A 25,499-nucleotide genomic window follows, 5' to 3' on the forward strand; every position below is an offset into this window, starting at 1 on the left:
CCAGTTGTTAATTTACTCTCATTTCTAGGAGGAGTAACTGATGAAAAGAGAACTACACAGCTTCAAGAAAAGACGCTGTATAATTATTACATGGGAAATAAAGCATTTACTAAGAAAGGACATGTGAGAAGAGGTGACAGGTACTATTTAAAAGGAGATTTCCTACCTTCCTGGGTCCTAACACGCTCGAGAGTGATTCTGTCATCTGCAGTTGCAGGCAGGTCTTCCTGAACATAGGTGTGACTTTGTTTCTTCATGTTGTCTATCATCAGAATGGTCCTTCGGCACGAATCAAGTTTGAGGATCTTCCAGGTACCTCGTCGTCTTTGTTAAAATATTTCTGCAGCCAAGCTGGAACAATGCTCTTTACAGTATCTGTGACTCGACTGATGATACCCTGTGGGGTGATGGAAAAGAGAGTATCTTAAATGAAGATCTGTCACAAGAGGTAAATAATCTGTATATATCATGAAGTAGATCACCTAATACTAATGATCCATTCCAAAATGTCTAACCTTTCCTGAAAGCCCAACAATTTAGGAGTCCAACCTTACACCCCAAGTGTATTCAGACTGGAAACTTCTATGCTTCCTAGCTAAATTCACAAGCTCCTCTCACTGCCACCCTCCCTGCTCCTACTGTTGAACCCTTGCAATACACTTTGTGGATGCTGCTAACTCCTTAGCGCTACAGTTAGGCCAGGGTCACTTTGCGATAAACTCGGACGAGTCTCGCATCTCAATAACCGGCACTGTCGCCGGCACTCGGGGACCGAAGCGCTCAGATGCATAGAAATACATGCAGCCGCACATTCCGATCCCGGAGTGCCGGCGGCAGTGCCGGGTATTGAGATGCGAGACTCGTGCAAGTTTCTTGCAAGGGACCCCGGCCTAAGAAAGTGACCGTCTTCCTGCAACACATTGAGTGTGTCATCATTTCTAACATCGGCAAGAACAAAGTTCGACTAGGGTAACTGTACGTGTACATTATAACTATGGAAGATTTGCCCAGACATCAGGAAGGTCTTGTCCATCAGTCACAGTGCTGGGGGTGGGAGGGAGGAGATGAAACTGAATATTGATGAACCACACCATTAGCATTAAGTCCTGGGAAAGGGGGAATAAATGGATTTTAAAGGACAGAGGAAGTGAAGGAAGAAACCTTACAAGAAGCTGAGAGTGGTGTATAATGAACTGGACACATTTGCGATATTAGATGAGCAATGACAGATCAGTGTTAACAATCTACAAACAATAAGTCCTCTAAAGTCACAAAACGTAATCTGTTAAAGCCTCGTCACACATCGCGAGCTCGCTAGCGAGATCGCTGCTGAGTCACAAGTTTTGTGACACAACAGCGATCTCACCAGCGAGATCGCTGTGTGTGACAGCGATCGGCCCCCCTGCCGGTATCGCTGATCGCTCTGGGAAACCTCTCGACTTTTCTTTGGTTGCTGGTCTCCCGCTGGCCAGCACGCATCGCTGCGTGTGACAGGCGGGAGACCAGCGATCTGCTGGTAACTAACGTACGCATCGGGTATCTAAGGGACGCACGTCCCTTGGATACCCGATGTGTACGTTAGTTACCAGCTCCCTGCATCAGCGCGCTGGTAACTAACGAACACAGCGACGCCGCGCGCTCGGCGTCACCAGCGATCCTGACACGTTGATATCATTGTCGGGATCGCTGGTGAGTCGCTATGTGTGACTCCAGCTTTAGCTATGTAAATTTAGATAATCTTTCCGATAAAACGCTGCCTACCTTGACCCTCCTTGTAATCTAAAACCCCCTGATGTCATGAGAACCAATGCCCTGGCTTATGAAACAATAATCCCTTCTAGACACAGGAGTACTAAGAAAAAAAAGCTACACATCAATACAATAACATTGTGTGTGAAAGCCACTTCTCCTTATTCAGACAAACACACCAATAAATTGATGTCTGAGAAGAAAGAAAGCCAACATTGCATTTAACAAAATTACTGATCAACCATACTGTTCTGTAGCAGTTTACACAAGATGACTCAAGTAAATTGACAAAAGCATACAAAAAAAAAAAGAAAAGAAATATAATGGTTATCTGTAACTCATCAGCCTGTCACCCTTTCTTCCAACCAAATTTGTTCCCTCTTCATACTTTGCTCTATTCCTGGAGCTGTTTGGTCTCAACCCTAAATTTGACAAAAGTTCAAATTACCAGAATAAGTTAACAGCTCTACACTTTCACCAAAAATGGAAGACAAGATAGGGTAGGTGCACACAGTCAGTGAACACTGTGGGTTGAATGCTGTGTACTTGCGCAGCGTCCAGATGTTACAGCATAGTGGATGGGATTTCAAGAAATCCCATCTCCACTATGCGTGCAGACACCTGCGGCTTCCCTGCTGAAACGGACATGTGGCACGTCTTTCTATTTATCTTACGGAGACGCGAGCCTCCGCAAGATAAATCTCACCCGTACAATGTATTGGACGCGGTGATTTCGCACGGTTCCGTGAACACATGCTGATTCACCTGCGTTCAATAGTCGGAAGCGCTTTGGACGCAGCAGACATGGCTGTGTCAAAAACGCTGCCAATTTCTGATCGTGTGCACATACCCTGAGGTTGAAAAAAAGAAGGTTTTTTTTCTCAAAAACTGTAGCTGGGAGAGGAGGGAAATCCTTTTAAGGGTATGTGCACACGGTGCGGATTTTGCAGATCCACAAGCAGAGCACAGTATAATGTTATCCAATGGCTTTTTGAATCCGCAGTGCACATGCTGCAGATTTTTCAGCGCGGATTTGCTGCGGTTTCAAATCCACAGCATGTCAATTCCTGCAGGTTCCGCTGCGGTTTGACACCTGCTCCATTGTCCAGGTGTCAAAAACGCAGGAGGAAAACCGCAGGCAAATCCGCAGGTAAACTGCAGGTCATTTTACCTGCGGATTTACCTGCAAATCCGCACAGAAAAAATCCGCAGCTGAGTCCGCACTGTGGGCACTCACCATAATACCTATGACAATAGTTTTCCTGGCCAGGGCTACTTTTCAGCAGGCACTATCCAGGCAAATCTGAACAGTGTAATGTACATACTGTTAGGATTCTGCTCTACTCCCACTTCGAGTTTTTGTCATGTGGCCGCTCATATAGGATTTTAAAAACTTGCGGTTGGTCATGTGCCAACTAGCTTCTCTCAGTGAGCCAGCACAAGATCACAAGTATTCAAATCGCGTACGAGTGGTCATATGTTGAGCGCAATCCTAACTGTATATTACAGTCCCTGATTTATTAAAAGGAAACCTGTCATAAGGATTTTGCACAGTAAACTACGTGCATTGTCAGGCTGAAATCCATCTTGTGGTTGTTTATTCTGTGTTTGCAGTTTTGATTTAATGAGATTCTCATGCTTTGGGGCAGGTCTTTTTTTTTAATGCTCTAGTCTCATCGTCATCATTCTGGCTTAAATGACAGAACCTTCAGTGACCTGCCTCCTATTTTAAACACTGCTTGCGCAGTTAAAAAATATATATATATTAACTCCAGCAAAATGGCACTGGCAAATGTGCAGTAGCATCTATGCTATTGCGCATGCGCCGCCATTTTGTTGAAGACAAATTTTTCTTTTGCTCCAACAAAAGTACGCCGGCGCATACGCAGTAGCATCCATCTGCAAGTGATGCTCTTAATGTGCACAAGTCCTGCCTACCTGGTGGGTGGCGCCTGCGCATACTGAGAGTGTTGCTTGTCGATAGATGCTACTGCACATGCACCGCAGCCGGCACCATTTTGTTTGAGCAAAAAAAAATTTGGCTCCAGCAAAAAGGATCTGGCGCATGTACGGTAACATCTACAGGCAACAGATGCTAGTGTGAAAGCGTCAGTGGCGCAACTTTGCGCAACAATATTAACTGCGCAAGTTCAGTATTTAAAATAGGAGGCAGGTCACTGAAAATTCAGTGAACCATCATTTAAGCCAGAATGATGACAATGAGGCCAGAGCACTAAAAAAGCCGCCCAAGAGCCAGAGAATCATTAAATCAAAACTGCAAACACAGATTAAACAACCACAAGACGGACTGAATCATTCCAGGTATCATTTTAATCAGTAACAGTGCCAACCTCACAATGCCTGTAGTTTACTTCCCAAAATCCTGATAACAGGTTTCCTTTAAGCCTGGCATTTCATACAATTGTGGCCAAAAGTATTGACACCCCTGCAATTCTGTCAAATACTCAGTTTCTTACTGAAAATGATTGCAAACACAAATTTGGTATTATCTTCATTTAATTTGTCTTAAATGAAAAAACACAAAAGAGAATGAAGCAAAAAGCAAAACATTGATCATTTCACACAAAACTCCAAAAATGGGCCAGACAGAAGTACTGGCACCCTCAGCCTAATACTTGGTTGCACAACCTTTAGCCAAAATAACTGCGACCAACCGCTTCCGGTAACCATCAATGAGTTTCTTACAATGCTCTGCTGGAATTTTAGACCATTCTTCTTTGGCAAACTGCTCCAGGTCCCTGATATCAGAAAGGTGCCTTCTCCAAACTGCCATTTTTAGATCTCTCCACAGTTGTTCTATGGGATTCAGGTCTGGACTCATTGCTGGCCACCTTAGAAGTCTCCAGTGCTTTCTCTCAAACCATTTTCTAGTGCTTTTTGAAGTGTGTTTTGGGTCATTGTCCTGCTGGAAGACCCATGACCTCTGAGGGAGACCCAGCTTTCTCACACTGGGCCCTACATTATGCTGCAAAATTTGTTGGTAGTCTTCTGACTTCATAATGCCATGCACACGGTCAAGCAGTCCAGTGCCAGAGGCAGCAAGCAACCCCAAAACATCAGGGAACCTCCGCCATGTTTGACTATAGGGACAGTGTTCTTTTCTTTGAATGCCTCTTTTTTTCTCCTGTAAACTCTATGTTGATGCCTTTGCCCAAAAAGCTCTACTTTTGTCTCATCTGACCAGAGAACATTCTTCCAAAACGTTTTAGGCTTTTTCAGGTAAGTTTTGGCAAACTCCAGCCTGGCTTTTTTATGTCTCGGGGTAAGAAGTGGGGTCTTCCTGGGTCTCCTACCATACAGTCCCTTTTCATTCAGACGCCGACGGATAGTATGGGTTGACACTGTTGTACCCTCGGACTGCAGGGCAGCTTGAACTTGTTTGGTTGTTAGTTGAGGTTCTTTATTCAACATCCACACAATCTTGCGTTGAAATCTCTTGTCAATTTTTCTTTTCCGTCCACATCTAGTGAGGTTAGCCACAGTGCCATGGGCTTTAAACTTCTTGATGACACTGCGCACGGTAGACACAGGAACATTCAGGTCTTTGGAGATGGACTTGTAGCCTTGAGATTGCTCATGCTTCTTCACAATTTGGTTTCTCAAGTCCTCAGACAGTTCTTTGGTCTTCTTTCTTTTCTCCATGCTCAATGTGGTACACACAAGGACACAGGACAGAGGTTGGGGCAACTTTAATCCATGTCAACTGGCTGCAAGTGTGATTTAGTTATTGCCAACACCTGTTAGGTGCCACAGGTAAGTTACAGGTGCTGTTAATTACACAAATTAGAGAAGCATCACATGATTTTTCGAACAGTGCCAATACTTTTGTCCACCCTCTTTTTTATGTTTGGTGTGAAATTATATCCAATTTGGCTTTAGGACAATTCTTTTTGTGCTTTTTCATTTAAGACAAATTAAATGAAGATAATACCAAAAGAATTTGTGTTTGCAATCATTTTCAAGAAGAAACTGAGTATTATCTGACAGAATTGCAGGGGTGTCAATACTTTTGGTCACAACTTTACATCAGTATTAATGAGGGAAGCGAAATAAGAAGCAAAAAAATAATAAAATGAACCAAATTCATTACAAGGCGCACCTCACTTAATGTATTTGTTGCATTTTACCAGCAGAAATCTTATTCCAGTCAGAGACTAGAGTAACATTTCTGACTTAAACACTGCTAGCTTTACCTATTATGGTGGAAATGCCCGAAACTAGTGTGAAATGACAAAAGTTTCAAAATTTAAGTTATACAACTTTTCAATATGCTTTACTACAGTTTTCCAGTGTAAAACACTTAGGTTTTGAAACAGGGCAATATTTTACTCTTAAGGCTGAGTGCACATGTACTTTTTTGCCCTGCGGATTTTTCCGCGCAGAATTGAAGAAATCCACAGGTCAAATGACCTGCATTTTTCCTGCGGATTTCTTCCATTTTTAATGCGGTTTTCTACTGCGGTTTTCCCCCTGCGGATTTGGAGACAAGGGAGATGGAAAACCGCACAAAAGAAGTGACATGCTGCGGATTTTGTACCGCAGGAAAACCGCGCAGAAAAATCTGCAGCGTCTACATAGCGGTTTTTTCTTTACATTGATTTACATGCTACTGTACATCACAATGCGGATATGCAGGGTTTCTGCGCGAAAAAATCCGCTGCGGATCCGCTGGATATCTGCATCGTGTGCACACAGCCTCAAACCACCTGAAGAAGTGCCAAACTCTCAAAAGAAAGCACTGATCCATTTCTATGTAAAAACAACTTGCCTTTCAGTCTGTTAACCCCTTCCAATGTTTAAAGGGAAGGTGCCGCAATTTTATATAATTTGCAAAAAAAAAAAAGTAACAAAACATGTTGTTTCAGCAAATGTTGTACTAACCAGGATTTATGGTTTGTTTGTAATGATGTTTTAATGTAGCCACTGGGCGCTGCCATCTTGATTTGCAGATCTGTGGAGGACTCATACAGTCTGCAAATATGGCCGTCCCTGGACATGGGAGACTGTGGTCGGTTCCCGACCCCACATTGCAGCCTCATTAGCAGTGAACTGGGCACGCCCCTGTGGGCTGCACCATTCACTGCTGTAGGTGTGGCTGGGCGCCATTTTACTGTAGCCCAGTGCTATCTGCTGAGCTCCACTTTCTGCACTGTGCTTCCTGCTCCAGCTCCACTGTCCTCCTGCTCTGTCTCCGCCTCCTCACTCACAGCCCCAGTGATCTCCCGTAATCTGACACCTTCCTTTTTATGACAGCTTTTATGGCTGTCTGAGGAGGACAGTGACATATACAGCCCATAGTCTAGTGTATAATTCGGGGGGGGCTGGAAGTTTCACCAGTGTGGGCATATCTGTAATACTGTCTCGTGTGATACTGCCTGCTGAGCCATGTATCTAATCCTCCCCTGTGTGATGCTGCCTGCTGAGCCGTGTATCTAATCCTCTCCTGTGTGATTCTGACTGCTGAGCCGTGTATCTAATCCTCTCCTGTGTGATACTGACTGCTGAGCTGTGTATCTAATCCTCCCCTGTGTGATACTGACTGCTGAGCTGTGTATCTAATCCTCCCCTGTGTGATACTGACTGCTGAGCTGTGTATCTAATCCTCCCCTGTGTGATACTGACTGCTGAGCAGTGTACCTAATCCTCCCGTGTGATGCTGACTGCTGAGCTGTGTATCTAATCCTCCCCTGTGTGATACTGACTGCTGAGCAGTGTACCTAATCCTCCCGTGTGATGCTGACTGCTGAGCTGTGTATCTAATCCTCCCCTGTGTGATACTGACTGCTGAGAAGTGTATCTAATCCTCCCCTGTGTGATGCTGACTTCTGAGCCGTGTATCTAATCCTCTCCTGTGATACTGTCTGCTGAGCTGTGTATCTAATCCTCTCCTGTGTGATGCTGACTGCTGAGCTGTGTATCTAATCCTCTCCTGTGATACTGTCTGCTGAGCCGTGTATCTAATCCTCCCCTGTGTGAAACTGACTGCTGAGCCGTGTATCTAAACCTCCCCTGTGTGATACTGACTGCTGAGCCGTGTATCTAATCCTCTCCTGTGTGATACCGACTGCTGAGCTGCGTTTCTAAAGGCCCTTTTACATTTAGCGATGCACCAGCGATCCAACCAGCGATCCGACCCGGTCAGGATCGCTGGTGCATCGCTAAATGATCGCTAGTGAGCTTTCATACAGAAAGATCTCACAGCGATACAGCAGCGACGCAGCGCACGATACTTACCTTTCACACACAGCGATCCTGCGTCCTCCCGCCCGTGTCCAGCGTCGCTCGTCGTCACAGGAGGAAGTCTCAGCAGGAAGCGCCCGACGAGAAATGGAGCCGGACATTCTCGCGCGATCAGCGATGGACAGCGGGGGAGCCGGTCGTTGTTAAGTATCACACATAGCGATATCGCTAACAATATCGCTATAACGTCACAAAACCAGTGACGTTTTAGCGATATTGCTAGCGATATCGCTTAGTGTAAAACCCCCTTAATCCTAGCCTTTGTGATACTGACTGCTGAGCCGTGTATCTAATCCTCCCCTGTGTGATACTGACTGCAGAGCCGTGTATCTAATCCTATCCCATGTGATACTGTCTGCAGAGCTGTGTATCTAATCCTCTCGTGTGATACTGACTGCTGAGCCGTGTATCTAATCCTATGATACTGCTCTTCTGAAATACTCTGTGCTGCTGTCACCCTGCTGGTTTTATGTGTGATCTACATGGTGGCATGATCTATATGGCGGCATTATGTGTGAAGTATATGGCGGTATTATGTGAGAACACTATGGCAGTATTATCTGCTAAAAGCATTCTAGGGTGATTCTGGCTGAGCACCTGCACACGGGTCAGGGGTAATAGGTGCAGTCAGGGGTGGGATGGTGAGGCAGCTGAAGAGAGGGGTCTCATTTTTTATCGTTACTGTATGGCTCCATTTCCCCCCAGCCTGCTTACCAGCGTCACCCCGGACTGCGCCTGTCGCCTCGCTTTCACACATCGCCAGGACAGGATCTGAGGAGGGGAATGGGGTCTTTGCATGCAAAGTCTGGATCAGAACAGGCCATCAATCAGCAGAAATGTTTCCTGGATTTCTGTGGTGCTGTCACCCTGCTCCTCCCCCATATATCTCCCTCTGTGCCCCCCATAGACCAGCGCACTGCTCTCCTGAAATACTCTGTGCTGCAGTCACTCTGCTCCTCCGCCATAACTCTCCTTCTGTGCCCCCCCCATAGACCAGTACACTGCTCTCCTGAAATACTCTGTGCTGCTGTCATCCTGCTCCTCCCCCATATATCTCCCTCTGTGCCCCCCATAGACCAGCACACTGCTCTACTGAAATACTCTGTGCTGCTGTCACCCTGCTCCTCCACCATATATCTCCCTCTGTGCCCCCCCCATAGACCAGTACACTGCTCTCCTGAAATACTCTGTGCTGCTGTCACCCTGCTCCTCCCGATATATCTCCCTCTGTGCCCCCCATAGACCAGCACACTGCTCTCCTGAAATACTCTGTGATGCTGTCACCCTGCTCCCAGAATCCTTCCTGCCTGCCATCCTCAGTGACCGAAAACCCCATTCCTCTCCTCAGATCCTGTCCTGGCGATGTGTGAAAGCGAGGCGACAGGGGCCTGATATATGGTGGAAGGAGCAGAGCGACAGCAGCACAGAGTATTTCAGGAGAGCAGTGTGCTGGTCTATGGGGGGCGCCCTGTTCGATGCCAGGGATTGTACATAGAGTGCTGTGTTATATACACATGGATGGACCATTTATTGTCTGCTCCACAGAAATACAGGAAACATTTCTGCTGATTGATAACCTGTTCTGATCCAGACTTTACATGCAAAAACAGTCAGTAACTTTGCAGGCCCCATCAAAATGGCTGCTCACTGTGTTCCTAGATGTCATAGGTTTTTGTGCCAGATTTCAGTAGCTGCTCCCCCTAGTGGAAATGCCAAACTTTTTAAAATTATTGTTCATATTTTGCAAAATTAAAAACAAATGATAATATTTTTTAAGACAATGTAAACATTAATTCTTTAAATTTTTTCAATTGCTGAAAAAAAATTTTTTGGATGGCACCTTCCCTTTAAAAGAAGTGATAGCTAGCCATTCTTCAGGCGTTTTTCATTCTGAACACAATCTATACTTTGTAAGAATTAATAGGAATGTTCAAGCCACCTGAACGTCTTTTTGCTAGCATTTGGGCAGCATTTTTGCAAGACAAACCGCAAGCATTTTATTTTCTTCACTGTTGAATGAAGTTTACAAAATAAAAAAAAGCCTTTAAAGAAGCTGGAAAAAGCAGGAAAAAAAAAAAAAAAAAAAAAAAAAAAAAAAAAAAAAAAAAGGTACCAATCGTCAAAATCCTCACCACACTAGCATTGCCTGAGGCATCTTCCTCTTGAAAATCTCAGAGGGTTCACCCAGCGAAAGAAGCTGTTGTATGGAGACACATACTCTCGGGTGACTTGAACTTGCAATCACTTATACTGCACACATCGTGAAAATCACGGTCTCCTTTGAAGCTCAGCCACTATAAAGACTGCAGAAACAGGGGCCTTCACCTGGCCCCTGCTTAAAGGGTAACCTATCAATGCATTATGGGAGAGTCGATTAGAACTGGAATAAGACCAATGGGTGCGAGGTCCAGTGAGTGTTCTATTTAAGCAGCTAAAAGAAGCGATTGCAGCTCAGCCGTCTGCTGTTAGACATAGATGGCGGGTATGTAACATGTTTAATTTGGAGAGAGCTACTGTACTTAGCCCTCTCCATACAAGATCAACCGTGCTGTCACCAGCTTACATGATTCTGCATTAATAAGTTAAAGTCCCATGACGAGGAAAGGAATCATGTTTCTCATTAAGTATTATGTCGGAGTCACACATCTATGGCTTTGGTGGGTTGATGTACAGACTGACCGCGATGCTTCTGACTGAACTGGACAGTGTTCTACACACCTGAGAATGTTGAGTTTCGGTCTTGAGACCAGCGGCCTGTCCGTAACCAACACACGGATGTATTAATGTGGCCTTAAGACAATAACAGACAAATATTATACAAAAATGTATAGTCTCATGGTTCCCGTCAAGTTCATTGCCACTTACTACTCATTTTACATTACATGAGAAATATTGAGCACAATAACGTCTATAAAGGCCGTTTTATGCTCATAAGCCTCAAAAGATCAGTGAATTTTCTAGTACGTAAAAATGGTTTGAGTTTCATCAAGTTGTTGAACACAAGTTTTATCAGTCCTTGGTCAGTATTGGTCATCAGTGATTTTTCAAGTATGCAACAGAAAACAAAATTCTGGAATGGAACATTAAAAACAGACAGCACATGAATTATATCAGTGTACTTGGATTTTAATGAAGCCATAGACTTGTATTGATAATTTTGTTTAATGACTTCGATCAAAATCAGATACGTTTTTTTTTTTTTCCAGACCAAAAAAAAAAAAAAAAAAAAAAAAAACACACAACAAGGCAGGTGATTAGCCAAATAGACCGCCTGATGGAAGAGAGGCGCATGCAGGAAGGACACAATCTGTCTCCTCCAGGCAATACACCGTTAATCACTGCAAATAATGATCTATTAGCCAACAGGTATTAGATCACTATTATACCTGATCTACTCACAGAAGCATCATGCTAGGATTACTCATATTATCCCAGCTTCCAGCCTACATAACAAAAAAATAAAATTAAAAAAATAACAATTATATTATATATTTTTTACATCTATAAAACACCTGGACATGAAAAAGGCTGATAAAACTGCATCTATCCTCTGATCCTGGATATAAGTGGTGACCACTGGATTGAGCATGCTGTGACCGACCCGAATATGCAGTCCTGTCCTCTTGTATCGCTGTTACCTATGGAAGCGGTTGAGATGTCATTCAGTAACCCCATGTTTCACTTGTTATTATGCAGATGGAGGCTGCAGTCACTTTATGGGTGGTTTGCAATGATGTGCCCCTATTATACAGAGTAGGGGGATTATTTAACATTTGGAGTGTACTGGAGTTCACCCATGTACTTCGTAAGAATTCATGTTTACACATTCCTGCATGTAGTGAGCCTTCTGTATAGAACATCTACGGCTCTTACTATTAGGCCACATTCACACAGTGGTCAGTATTTGTAAGTCAAAATCAGGGGTGCAAAAACGCAGAAGTGTTGATTTGTTTCCTTTATACATTTCCTCTGACTGTTCCTCTCCTGGTTTTGGCTTACAAATACTGATGTAAAACACTGAGCGTGTGAACATGGCCTAATAGAAACACTAGGGCCAAAACACTGTAGACTAGAAAAAGTTGCTCTCTAGTAATTGCTGCCCAAGATAAAAAGGGATTTTTTTTTTTTTTTTAATATCTGTGGCTGCCTTAATCTAAAGCCCCCGTTACACATAGCGATATCGCTAGCAATATCGCTGTAACGTCACCGATATTGTGACGTAGCAGCGATATTGCTAGCGATATCGCTATGTCTGATACTTACCTCCGACCGGCTCCCCCACTGGTTGCGCGAGAACGTCCTGGACTATTTCTCGCCGGGCGCTTCCTGTGGCGCCGACGAGCAACGCGTGGAGGCGGGCGGGAGGATGTCAGGATCGCCGCGACTGACAGGTAAGTAGCGACCCCTGCTATGTCGCTGGTGAGATCTGCCTGTGTGGCAGCTCACTAGTGACCACTTAGCGATGCAACAGCGATCCATATCGTTGTCGACGGCTATGGAATGAGGTGGCCGCAGCGTTGATGGATGGCTGGGACAGAGCCTCTCCAAGTTCCAAAAAGGCATTTAAGTAAGTATTTCCCTGCTCTGTGATGCTGCAGTGACTGTTTTTCCTGATGGCACTGTTGCGTTTCCTGATATATTCTAGCAGGAAATACAACAGTGTCATCAGGATCAACAGTGACTGCACTGTGTATTGTATTGCTGTATTGTGCCGCATTGACTGTTTTTCCTGATGGCACTGTTGTGTTTCTTGCTAGATATATTGTAGAAGGAAACACAGTGTCATCAGGATCAACAGTGACTGCATTGTGTGTCATGAACTCATTTTCTGCTCCACCAGTTGAGAGTTCCCCTTCCGTTCTCCCTCTGGTGGTGACAGGAGGTAGTGCGGTTGGTTTAAGTGGTAGTGATCTGCCACCTGATGAGGAAGATAACGATTGGATCTCTGGATATAAGACAGCCGACGCCCTATCCGGGTGCTGGTGATTCAGTCTGCTTCTCAGGTCCTGGACTTCAGCTCTCTTCCAGTCTTCTCAAGTTAAGTTTGTTTTTTGCTAATGTTCACACTTGCTCTTGTTGGTCAATTCAGTTTTTTGTGTAATCAGCCAGCCCCTGCTGGGGCTATGCTGAAATTCCACTCCAATCAGTATTTGCCAATCTGCTTTTTGTCCCTTATTAGATTGGCCTCTTTTTTGCTCTGTCTCAGAATATTTCAGAGTGCCGATATAGGTTTAGAAGTCTAGTGACTTCAGGGTTAATTTTGCTGAAGTGTTGGACAATATTTTTGTAGGTTTTTTTTGGCAGATTGCAGACAGTGTCTTTCCTTTTCTGTCCTTTTTAGTTAGCCGGGCCCCATCGTTTGCTCAGCCTATTTTCCTGCCTTTGTTTGTATTTTCATCTTGTTTCACCGTCAATACATGTGGGGGGCTGTCTTTCCTTTGGGGTCTGCTCTGGGGCAGTTTTCCTCTTTTCCTGCTTTAGGCTTATGTAGTTCTCCGGTTGTGACGAGGCGTCTAGGACCAACGTAGGAACGCTCCACGACTGCTGCTAGTTGTGCGGGTAAGATCGGGGATCTGCAATCTGCATAGTTACCAACTTCTCTGGTTTTCTGACACTTAGCTTGTTTTTTTTTTCCTCCTCGGTTTCCCATTCATAACAATTGTGTAATGTATTACTGCATTGTTCCTGCTTTGACTTGTTCCTGATGGCACTGTGCTTCTTGCTAGACATATTTCTATCATGAAACACAATTGTATTATCATGGCGAACAATCAGTGCATTGTCTATTGAATTGTTTTGTGATGCCGCATTGACTGTTTGCCATGTTCACTCTGGTGTGTGAGAGGATACAGATTTTGCCATCAGTGCATTGTATGTTTTTTTCTTTCTTTTTCCAACAGTGAACAAAGTCCGAACCACAGTGGCGCTCGATGAAGGACCGCTTCAACACTGATGTTCGTGCTGAGGGACAGGTTCGCAGTGGTTCAGCGGCAAGGACCAGAACCAAATACCGTTACCATCGAGAGATGGCTTTCCCAAGACCGGTCCTTGCCACCAGAGCGTAAGTATTTACATTTATTTATTTTTTTAAATCTGTGTTTTTCTATTCCACAGCTGATGCTTCTTGTAAATGCATGATACTAATGTTTTTCTTTTCTTTCCACAGCACCTGGAGCAGCACCCTGCAACCTGTCCCTGGAGCGGTCCCTCATCGGACGACCTCGGACCCGTCCCAGCCATCCGACAGCCAGGAAGCATCTTGCAGGTCAGCAACACGGACAGCTGATGATCAGGAAGCTGGTCAATCAGGTGTTCCACTGTCCCAAGTCTCTGCCACTGGTTATGCGGGCACTTCCCGCCAGCAGCAGAGGGCCTCGGACAAGCCTGTCTTGCCCGAGTTCATGCACTTGAGCGAGGCCTTTCATGCCAGCCTCAAGGCGCTGTCAGAGTGGAAAGCAGTTTTTCACTCATGGAACACGGTTTTACCCACATGGAACACCGCTTCCACTCTGTTGACAGTCGCCTTGACTGTCTGGAAGCTGACCTCAACAGACCAGCACACCATTTTTTCAGCAAAATTGAACGGGGCATGGGGGGGAGGGGGGGGGGGGGGGACACCTTAGTCCTGAGCAACACTGCTTACTTAGGCTATGCAGCAGAATCGGTACGTGCAGCAGTCAGTGGTGTCATTTCCAACTGTGCCACCACTGACTCGCCACACCTCAATACCGACTTCTGCTGCATACCACTGCAAGGCCACCTGCAGCTCAAGCCAAGCCGGACACCACTACACCGCCCCGAGTGCTGCTGGACACTCCACCGCCACTACCATGGTAAGTGCTGCTCCTGTCTGGATCACCACCACACCTGCTCCACCATCTTGGAGAACCGCCACCACAACACCTGCTTGGAGCACCGACACGGCACCACCTTCTTTGAGCACTGCTGCCTATTCTCCTCCTAGGAGCACCGCCACAACTCCTCCTAGGAGCACCACCACCGCCCAACCTGCTTTGAGCACCGCCACAGCACCACCTTTGAGCACTGCCGCATATTCTTTGTCTAGGAGCACTGCCACCACTTCTTATTCAGATCGGAGCACTGCTACCACTTCTCCAACTTGGCTCACCGCCACCACCACTCATACTACTGAGGACCGGTAGCGCTCCTCCTCCTAGGATAACTGCCACCACTCCACATCCTGCTCGGAGCACCGGCAGAGCTCCTCCTCACAGGAGCACCATCATCAGAGGGATGACCCTCATTTTTTGATTCAAGGCAAAGGTCCAGCAGCTCCAGGCGGTCAACACTTTGATTCCAGCCAGGAGATTCCAGTGCCAAAGAAAATAAAAATTAAAAAATAAAAAAGACTTAGTATGTGGCTCCCCCTCACCTCATAATGTGTATCACCCTGCCTCCAGTTCCATCCCTGAGCTCCCTTCCCCCACTACATTCATCGCCCCTTCCCATAGAACCCCTTCCTCGCCTTCCAGCCGTTCGTCTCTCCACACTCCCAAAGTGCACCCATCTTCCCCCTGCCGTCATTCACAATAATCCTTTTTATTTTTTAAAATAAAAATTAAATTATGGTTTACCATAACTGTTTGGTTACAGAGTCTGTCGCCGCCTACACACACTGCGCCGTACACTTTGCGTTTTTGACACAACATAACTCCAGGAATTACACGTTTCTTGTATCATTCCTGGAGATATGTGTAATCAAAAACACATATATGACTTGTATTTTCACCACCATTACTGTCTTCAGTCTGCTAATATTGCACAGACTGAACAGAGGGTGGTGTTGATTGCAAGGCATATCTATTATTACCTTGCCAGGTATTATAAAAAGTTAATTCAGGATGGTGTGTTTTTACCATCATCAATTGACTTTTTGTGACACAAGGCCAGGGGATTCTAGATATAACTTGTAATTAACCACATCCTATATTCAGTGTGTGGTGAATGAACTGAGGAGATGATGGGGAAAATACACGTCATGTCATATCTACTATACCGTGGCCTGGTATCATAACTATCACACCTGGGCAGATGAATACACAGGAGTTTTAACCTGCAGCGTCGCTTCAGTCTGCATATATTTCACGCAGACTGTGGCGATGCTGCAGTTTACCTCATATGTATATTCACATGGCCATGTATGATAACATTCTGAAGTCAGGATCAGGGCTGTGGAGTCGGAGCTCATTTTGGTGGAGTCGGTATAAAATGGACCAACTCCTAAAATATATAATAAATTGGGTACAATAGTTCAATGCAGAATGTGCAATATTTTTTCATAGGAATTTGGAAAAGTTATGAAATGTCCTATAAATGGCTGCTCTATTCCTGATCTAAGGCTACATTCACACACAGCGTTTTTGCTGCGTTTTTTGAGGATACGTTTTTCAGCTGCAAAATCAGATCAGCTTCTTAAAAACAGAATCATAGATGTTTTCAATAGCAAAAGCAGATTAGAAAAACGCCACACAAACTGACATGCTCATTCAGCCCAAAAACGGATCCTCACAAAATGATGTGTCTGAATGTCATATCTTGAAACCCATTGACTTTGCTGGGATGCCCAGAGTGACTACATTTTACTGCAAAAAATGGATCCGCAAAAACGCTGTGTGTGAATCATGGCCGTAGCCAGCGAGGGGCAGGGGGGTAGCTGCCCCCCCCCCCCCACAAGCAGGGGCACGCACCTATCAAAACTCACTTGTATGCTGCAGTGCTACCGTCCTGCACCGGCTCCAGACTGAAGGGGGCAATCTCCCCTCCTCTGTCCTGTCTTCTACCGTCTTCACCAGAGAGAGGAGGGGTGCCTGCCCTGCACAGGATCTGATTCCTGGGCACCGAGCTAGAGAAAGTGAGAAAGTTGTGCACACGCTGCAGCTGGCAATAAGAGATAGTCTGCAATCGAGACAGTCTGGAAATCTGATTGGAAAAGTAAGGAAGTAGGTTATTGCCGCCAGAACCCCTAAAATTGATTCCATCTTGAAGAGATGTGCTGGGAAAGGGGCAATTGTCGATCAAGCCACTCGGTGGAGCAGTACTTATTTAACGATTGAGTGATTGCTTGAACTAAGACCGTTTCTTATAGATATGGCGAACCCTCAAGTAACCCTAAATGAAGGTCAATGGACACAGGTGGCTGAATTGAAGGAATTGCTTAACCCCTTAACGACAGCCGATACGCCTTTTAACGGCGGTAGTTAAGGGTACTAAAACCACAGCGCCGTTAATTCAAGGCGCTGTGATTTAAGTGAATAGCGCCCCCCAGTGTCGGATTTTCTCTGGGGTCTCGGCTGCCAGGGGTAGCCGAGACCCCAGAGAACATGAATCGATCGGTTTTTACTGACCCCGCTTTTGCGATTGCCATTATTAACCCTATAACGGCGACCGCAAAAAAAAGCCGCGATTTTACATTTAATTTCTCTCTCCTCTGATGTGATCGCACATCAGAGGAGAGAGAAATAGGGTCCCCGATCCCCCCCCCCCCCGGTACCTCTCCGTGGCCCTCCGTCCCCTCCCGGTGGTCCCACATCCCGCCGGCGTCCTCCGATGGGCGCCGCCATCTTGAAAATGGCGGGCGCATGCGCAGTGCGCCCGCCGGGAATCTGCCGGCTCCGGCTGGCAGATTCCATTCATTATTTTGATCACTATGATAAACGATCATACTGATCAAAATAAAAAAAAGTACATAACCCCTCCCCGTTTATCACCCCTTTATATAGGCAAATATGATGAAATAAAGAAAATATTTTTTTTTTCAGTTTTCCATTAGGGTTAGGGCTAGGGCTAGGGTTGGGCTAGGGTCACGGCTAGGGTTAGGGCTCGGGACACGGCTAGGGTTAGAATTAGGGTTAGGGCGAACTAGGATTAGGGTTAGAATTAGGATTAGGGTTGGGATTAGGGGTGTGTTGGGGTTAGGGTTGGAGCAAGAATTGAGGGGTTTCCACTATTTACCAACTTTGGGGGGGGTCTAAAAATTGGGGTCTAAAAAAAAAAATCACTTTTGTGGAAATAAAAAAAGACTTATTTTCACGGCTCTGCGTTTATAAACTTTTGTGAAGCGCTTGGGGGTTCAAAGTGCTCACCACACATCTAAATAAGTTCCTTAGGGGGTGTAATTTCCAAAATGGAGTCACTTGTGGGGGGTTTCCACTGTTTAGGTACATCAGGGGCTCTGCAAACGCAACATGATGCCCGCAGACCATTCCATTAAAGTCTGCATTCCAAAATGGCACTCCTTCCCTTCCAAGCTCTCCCATGCGCCCAAACAGTGGTTCCCCCCACATATGGGGTATCAGCGTACTAAGGACAAATCGCACAACAACTGTGCGGGTATGATTTCTCCTGTTACCCTTGTAAAAATAAAAATTTGGGGGCGAAAAGATCATTTTTGTGGAAAAAAAAAATAGATTTCTTATTTTCACGGCTCTACGTTATAAACTTCTGTGAAGCACTTGAAGGTTCAAAGTGCTCACCACACATCTAGACAAGTTCCTTAATGGGTCTAGTTTCCAAAATGGGGTCACTTGTTGGAGTTTTCCACTGTTTAGGCACATTAAGGGCTCTCAGAACGCAACATGGCATCCGATCTCAATTCCAGCCAATTCTGCGTTGAAAAAGTCAAACGGCGCTCCATCCCTTGCGAGCTCTGCCGTGTGCTGAAAAAGTGGTTTACCCCCACATATGGGGTATCGGCGTATTTAGGAGAAATTGTACAACAAGTTTTGTGGTTGATTTTCTCTTTTAACACTTGTGAAAATAAAAGAAATTGGTTCTGAAGTAAATTTTTTCCAAAAAAAAGTTAAATGTTAATTTTTTCCTTCCACATTGCTTTAGTTCCTGTGAAGCATTTAAAGGGTTAATTAACTTCTTGAATGTGGTTTTGAGCACCTTGAGGGGTCTAGTGTTTAGAATGGTGCCACTTTTGGGTATTTTCTGTCATGTACACCCCTCAAAATGACTTTAAATATGATGTGGTCCCTAAAAAAAAATTTGTTGTAAAAATGAGAAATCGCTGGTCAACTTTTAACCCTTATAACTTGCTAACAAAAAAAAATTTTGCTTCCAAAATTGTGCTGATGTTGTGGGAAATGTTATTTATTAAGAACTTTGTGTGACACATCTCTCTTATTTAAGGGCATAAAAATTTAAAGTTTTAAAATTGCAAAATGTTCTAAATTTTTGCCATATTTCCATTTTTTTCATAAATAAGCACAAGACTTATCGAAGAAATTTTACCACTAACATGAAGTACAATATGTCACGAAAAAACAATCTTAGAATCAGCAGGATCCATTAAAGCGTTCCAGAGTTATAATCTCATAAAGGGACAGTGGTCAGAATTGTAAAAATTGGCCTGGTCATTAAGCTGAAAACTGGCTCTGTCGCTAAGGGGTTACTCACCCATTTACTGTGACTAAAAAATTACAAGCTGAGGATTTAACTCCTGGCATTTTCATAAAGGTAGTGGAAGAACTTGCTATTTTGCCTGTCCCAAAGAGGAGGTTTAATCGCAGACGGCATTTCTGCTTCAAAGAAACGGAGACACATCTATTGGAAAATAAAATTTTTCTGGCAGCTGTTTATGTGGACCCAAGTCATCGTATACTGCTTGATGATCAACAGCTTACTTAAGGAAAAGAAGCTCTAACTGAGGTAGCAATTAGGATGAGTGGCCTACAGGAGAACTGCCAGGCGCAAGAGGACTTGGGTCCTGACAGTGCTACATCTGCCATATCTTCATCCTCATCAGATGAGGAGTTTGACTTTGACAAGTATTTGGATGACATGGAGCAGGCAAAGCATTGCCGCAAGGAAAAAGATTTCACTCCGTCTCCTTTAGCAAGCAGATTGACCATATTTCAGCAAAATGTTTCATTTGCTCTCAAAGAAATAGAATAATTCAACCGTTCATCAAAACTGACTGTGCATGAGGCAATTCCTTTATACCCGGAAATTGTTAGCGATATTACCCATGTGGTTACGGCTTTGCCTCCAACCCAAGTTAGTGTAGAGAGGTTGTTCTCTGGCCTTAAAATTATTAGGTCAGATTTGAGGTCATCTATGAAGGAGGATCTGATGGAGGCAATTCTATTTTTTAGAACAAATTCATAGACTGGACAAATGTTATTTAGTATGTTTTTGTTGAAAACGGTTTTCTGCCACTTACATAGTTTATTACATAGTGTATGTATATATATATATATATATATATATATATATATATATATATATACATACACACACACACACACACACACACATACACACACAATATATATATGTAATCGATATTACATAGTTTATTACATATTTACAATTTTTAACAGTTTGTGTTCTAGAGTTGTATTCCAATAAATATATATTATGTTCTATCTAAATATCTTGATAAAAAATGATTAAATGTCTGATGTTCACATTGTCTGATGTTCACATTGTACTACAATAAATTTTTCACTTAAATATAAGCAATACATGTGGGAGTCGGTGTAAGGGAAACTGAGGAGTCGGAGGTTTGGCTTACCGACTACACAGCCCTGGCCAGGATGCGTTATTTTGGGCGTCCTCACTTCAGCATGACAACAAGCCTGGGTATTGTAGAAGTTGTATAACCTTTATAATCTCTCCAGTCTGTGTTCAAAGTCAAGCTACAGTAGTGATTCTACAAATATTTATAGTCACATGGTCAGGTGTCATAAAGAGTGAAGGATGCTAGTGCATCCCCACATCACTATTTGTATCATCAGGCCAGGTGACACAAATATTAGTTGTATTATCTCCACCGTTGCTGTAAATTGAACACAAACTGGAGAGATGATAAAGCTCATACAACTTGTGTGTATGTATAGTCACCTGGTCAGGAGTACTAGTAAATTCATGATGCAAAAAACACAGCATCATGAATTCACTGGTACACCTGGGCAGTTGATTATTGTATTGGAGTAAATATCAGTCCAAAGAAAGAAAGAAAACATCCAGCACTGTCCCTGGGAAAGAAATACCCGCAAAGCTGCTTGTAACCGCTATCGGTGTAGCACCTGTAACCCTTTACTGAACGGGTGCTCTGTCCATGTGAAGAAAAAACATGAAATGTCATAGTAAAAAGACAGCAGGATGGCTGTTGTCTGTCTTTTTACATTTCTCCCGTGCCGGTGCCTATGCTTTGTCGATATGAAATAAAGTGAATCATTTCAAGAGAATGGTGAGTGCCATCCTGCTGTCTTTTTTTACTATTGTATTGGAGTGTATACAAAAAGAGCGCACTCGGTACAGGTATCAAAACAGGATTTTTATTAACAAACACACAAGAAAAAAAATCTTTACACCATTTGATCTTGCCATTCAACCCGTCCTACATCGGAGGAAGTAGGCCACAAATTGGTCCCTCTTTGGCCAACATCAACGGATGACCCGAGAGGGTTCTGATTGAATTCAGGCAATGGGTTTGCAGCAGGATCATCTAGTTCAAAGTTAGGGTGCTCTTTAGCCATCACAAAATTATGAAGAACCACACAGGCCTTCACCACCTCATCCACTGTTTCCAGTTTCAGATTAATGAATTCGCCATCTGGAGACAAGAATACCAAAGGCACACTCAACAGTCTTCTTGACCTGGTCAGTCTGTAATTCAAGATTTTTTTGGTGTGGTCCAAGTCCCGGCTGGAGTAGGGTTTAAGCAGGTTTTGGCACATTTGAAAGGCCTCATCCCCAACCATTACAAATGGCTGTGGCGGACCTTCAGTGTTGGGAAGAGGCCGTGGCATGGGGAAATTGAAATGATTGCAATACAACCTCCGGTCCATGTCGGAGTTCTTAAAAGCCTGAGAGTCATTCCCACGGCCAAATGCCCCAATGTCCACTGCAATAAACACACAGTCTGCATCCGCAATGGCCATGAGTACTGTAGAAAAGTACTTTTTGTAGTTGTAGTACTCCGAGCCTGTTCTTTTGGGTTTGATTATCCGGATGTGTTTCCCATCAACCGCTGCCAACCAGTTGGGGAAATTGCAGACTGTCCAAAATTTTTCAGCTATTTCCATCCACTTTTCGGCAGTGGGCAGGGGCATAAATTCTGGACAGAGAACGTTCCACAAAGCCCGGCAGTTGTCCACAACAATTCCCGACAAGGTGGAGATTCCAATCCGGAAGTGGAGTGAAGATAAGGTCTCTCCAGTAACCAGGAATCTGTGAAAAAGAGAAAGAACAAAAATTAATATTTATGTATATGGTTTTTTTGAAACAATAAAAAAATTAGTACATGGCATAAAAATAATTCTGCAGCCTTTTGTTTACTACATGGCATTAAAAATAATACTGCAGCCTTTTGATAACTACATGGCAGAACAATAATTCTGCCAGCTTTGGAATAGTAGATGTCACAACAAAGAAAATTATGCAGGCATTGGTTTTGCAATATTACGTACCGTAATGTGACCAGGAGCCATTCCTCAGGAGGAATCGCACGACGGAGCTGTGTGTCCTGTCTCCGGTTGGCTTCTTGGACACGACCAAGCAAATCACTGAAGCTTTGTTGGGACAACCGGGGATAATCAGTAAATTTCTCCGGGTTTGCCTGGAGCTCGCTGTAGAGGGTGTGGTACGCGCCACGGCTCTCCCAGAGTTCAATAATCAGATGTATCCACAAACGCCGCCGCTGCAGTCTTCGCTGTCTCTCTCTCTTCCTTTGTTGATGGCAAGCAACTGAACAAGCCTGAGCCATCCTGATGTCCAGATCCAAGTTGAAGTGAAAACTCTTCCAGCGCAGATCCATGTTTCACAAAGGAAAATGCAAGTAAATGTGAAGAATTCAGCTGTAAACAGGGTCTATATACAGAATTCCCATAACACATGCCCACTGATGTCCCATTGGTGGAGTCTATTGCAAGAATTTTTCAAGGATTTTCCTCCTGTGAAATTTAACACCTAGACAACCCATGCGCATAAAAAAGCAAACGCATGGAAAAATGCTTGAAAACGCAAGCATACAAATGCTGCGGTTTTTGTCGTAATGCGCGCGATGATGCAACGAAAAATCACAGCATTTACAAGCGTTTTTTTGTAAGCGTTTCATGTGCGCTCGAAACGCAGCGCAAAACGGCGTAAGTGTGAAACTAGCCTAAAGCTGCTATTTGGCCATGAACTGCTATGGTAAACATCAGGACCACACAATCATGATCTCGGTGTGTCAATTAGACTAAAGCGGAAACCCTCACAATCAATTTATTTGATGTATTCTCTTGACAGCAGCATCTAAGGGGTTAAACAGATATGGATGGTGACAACACTGATCGTTTGTGATACAGCAAGTTGTCAGCTATAGTGTACAGTTGACAGCTGCTGGATTGTCATCTGTATGGGGGACTCTAGTCTCATATCTCAGGTCAGTAAAAAGACGTATTGGCTGTCATTAAGGGGTTTTAACCCCTTCATGACCTTTGACATTTACGCCAAAAGGTCATGTCTAGAGGTGAGCGAATTTGTTCGGATCCCCGCTTATTCGGCAAGCTAAAGCGCTTACCGAAAAAGCTACAGCGGGAACCTAGATACATGGAGCACACCAGCTGATTGGCGCCGCAGCTGCATGTGTCGCAGCTGTGTCACAGTCACAACAAATGCATGGAAAGAGCAACACACAGGCTCTCCATGTATGAGCTGTAACTGACACAGCCCCAACACATGCAGCGCCGATCAGCTGGAGCACTCTGTGTATCCGGGTTCCTGCTGTAGCTTATTCGGAAATAACTATAGCTTGCCGAATAAGCAGGGATCCGAACAAATTCGCTGAACTCTAGTCGTGTCCCTGACTTTGAGGCGGGTTCGGATGCTGAGCCCGCATCTTTCCCCGCACATCACAGCTGAATTAATCAGCCATCACGTGCCTTCAATAGCCGCAGGTGGAGCCCACAGCTGTTAACCAGTTAAATCTCGCTGTCAATCATTTACAGCAGGATGTAACAAACTCTGTCCAGAAGTGCATCATTCATGCTGCCCGTCGGCAAGCCTGTCACGTGATTGCGGGGCTGTCATGACAGCTAGAGGTCTGCTGAGGACCTCCATACTTGTTTATACCATCCTCCCTTGAACATCGGCCCGTGGCAGAAGTGAGAAGCTTTCTGCTATGTATAGCACAAGTGATTGGCCGACCGCAGCGTCAAGTTCGCTGAGGGGACTTAGGCTACATGCACACGTAGTTTTAGGTGCTGTGGATTTGGAAAAATCCGCAGGTAAATTCTCAGGTCAAAAGACCTGCGGTTTAGCACTGCGGTTTCACACCTCTACAATGGAGAAGGTGTGAAACCGCTGCGGATTCCACACAAAGAATTGACATGCTGCGGATTTGAACCCACGGAAAAATCTGCAGCATGTGCACAGCCTTTTTCAGTTTACCATTGAAAACAATGGTACTGTACAACACACCTAAATCTGCTGCAGACCCGCAGAGCCTGAAACGCTGCGCATCCGCAGCAGAATCCGCAACGTGTGCACATGGCCCAAAACAGAAAAAAAATTTGAAAAAAGTTTAAAAATATACAAAAAAATAAACACAAACGCTCAAATCATTCCTTTTTGCCACCTTAAAAAAAGACCCACACATGGTATCGTTGTGATTGTAAAAGCCTGTTTTTCTAAACATAAAATACATTAATCCAATCGGTAAACAGCGTTACAAAAAAAAACCTCAAATGGTCAAAATTATGGTTCTTTTATTGGCCACTGCAATATTGGAATAACATGCTAAGAGGCAATCAAAACATCTTATCTACCTCACAACGGTAACAATAACAAATGTTCGCTCAAGGCGCAAATAATGAGCCATCAATCAACCCCAGATCCTGAAAAATGAAGAGGTTACGAGTCTTGGAAAAATGGTGACATAAGCAAGAAATCTTTTTCTTACAAGTTTCCGAATTTTCACACGACGTAAATATATATAGATTTTTTTAAATCTATACACGTTCAGTAACTGCACACTCTTTCTGATCCGGAGAATTGTATTACCAGGTAACTTTTAAAATAGTGAAAATGGTAAATAGAAAAAAAAACAAAGAAAAATTGTAGAATTACACATACTTTGCAATTTTAATGTACTTTGGATTTTTTTTCCTCCTTTCCAATCTGTTTATATAATTACCTTGTAATGTTTTCATTTCCTGTTCTGTCCTGATGTCACCGTATCGCAGAATTCCAAGAGGAGGAAGTTCACCGACCGCCATATTGGGACACTAAAGTGATGGGTGTCTATATGGAAACTGCTGCTGGTACCAACCTATTGCAAGGTACCACCAGCAGAACACTGTCGCACCACACTCACTAACACAGCCTCTTGCGCGGTACCACCAGCGAACATCGTTGTACTGCGCCTGCGCGAATTACGCTCAGGTGCAGTGAATCATTCGGCTGATCCCGGCGGCTGATGCGCGACGTGTCTACCGGCAGAGGAAGCCGGTCACATTACAGGGGTTTTCCCACGA

The 25,499-nt window shown here is 44.3% G+C and overlaps 1 protein-coding gene and 1 long non-coding RNA gene across 2 annotated transcripts in view; both read right to left on the reverse strand.

The window, feature by feature from the left end:
- Nucleotides 1–206: 206 nt before the first annotated feature.
- The window catches only part of LOC141081308 (uncharacterized), a 28,919-nt gene continuing 3,626 nt past the window's right edge, over nucleotides 207–25,499 (reverse strand). The window contains exon 2 of the long non-coding RNA XR_012229606.1: nucleotides 207–397. This is a non-coding gene — a long non-coding RNA (uncharacterized lncRNA). The remainder of the gene's footprint in view (nucleotides 398–25,499) is intronic.
- LOC141080683 (uncharacterized) lies at nucleotides 20,816–23,557 on the reverse strand. Its single transcript, XM_073566075.1, has 2 exons — nucleotides 22,452–23,557; nucleotides 20,816–22,212 (listed from the first exon to the last, which is right to left on the reverse strand). The coding sequence occupies exons 1-2, from the start codon at nucleotides 22,796–22,798 to the stop codon at nucleotides 21,348–21,350; spliced, it is 1,212 nt and encodes a 403-aa protein (XP_073422176.1). The 5' UTR covers nucleotides 22,799–23,557; the 3' UTR covers nucleotides 20,816–21,347.

The sequence above is a fragment of the Dendrobates tinctorius genome, unplaced genomic scaffold (genome assembly GCF_039654945.1).
Source record: "Dendrobates tinctorius isolate UK_male_01 unplaced genomic scaffold, ASM3965494v1 ptg000004l, whole genome shotgun sequence".
In the NCBI taxonomy this organism is placed as follows: Eukaryota; Metazoa; Chordata; class Amphibia; order Anura; family Dendrobatidae; genus Dendrobates; species Dendrobates tinctorius.

Bases quoted from the DNA above. Each gene is read 5' to 3' on its own strand.
- LOC141080683 (XM_073566075.1), bottom strand. From the start codon at position 22,798: ATGGATCTGCGCTGGAAGAGTTTTCACTTCAACTTGGATCTGGACATC. The intron at 22,213-22,451 runs GTACGTAATATT...TCTTTTTCACAG, and splicing joins TGGCTCCTGGTCACATTACG to ATTCCTGGTTACTGGAGAGA.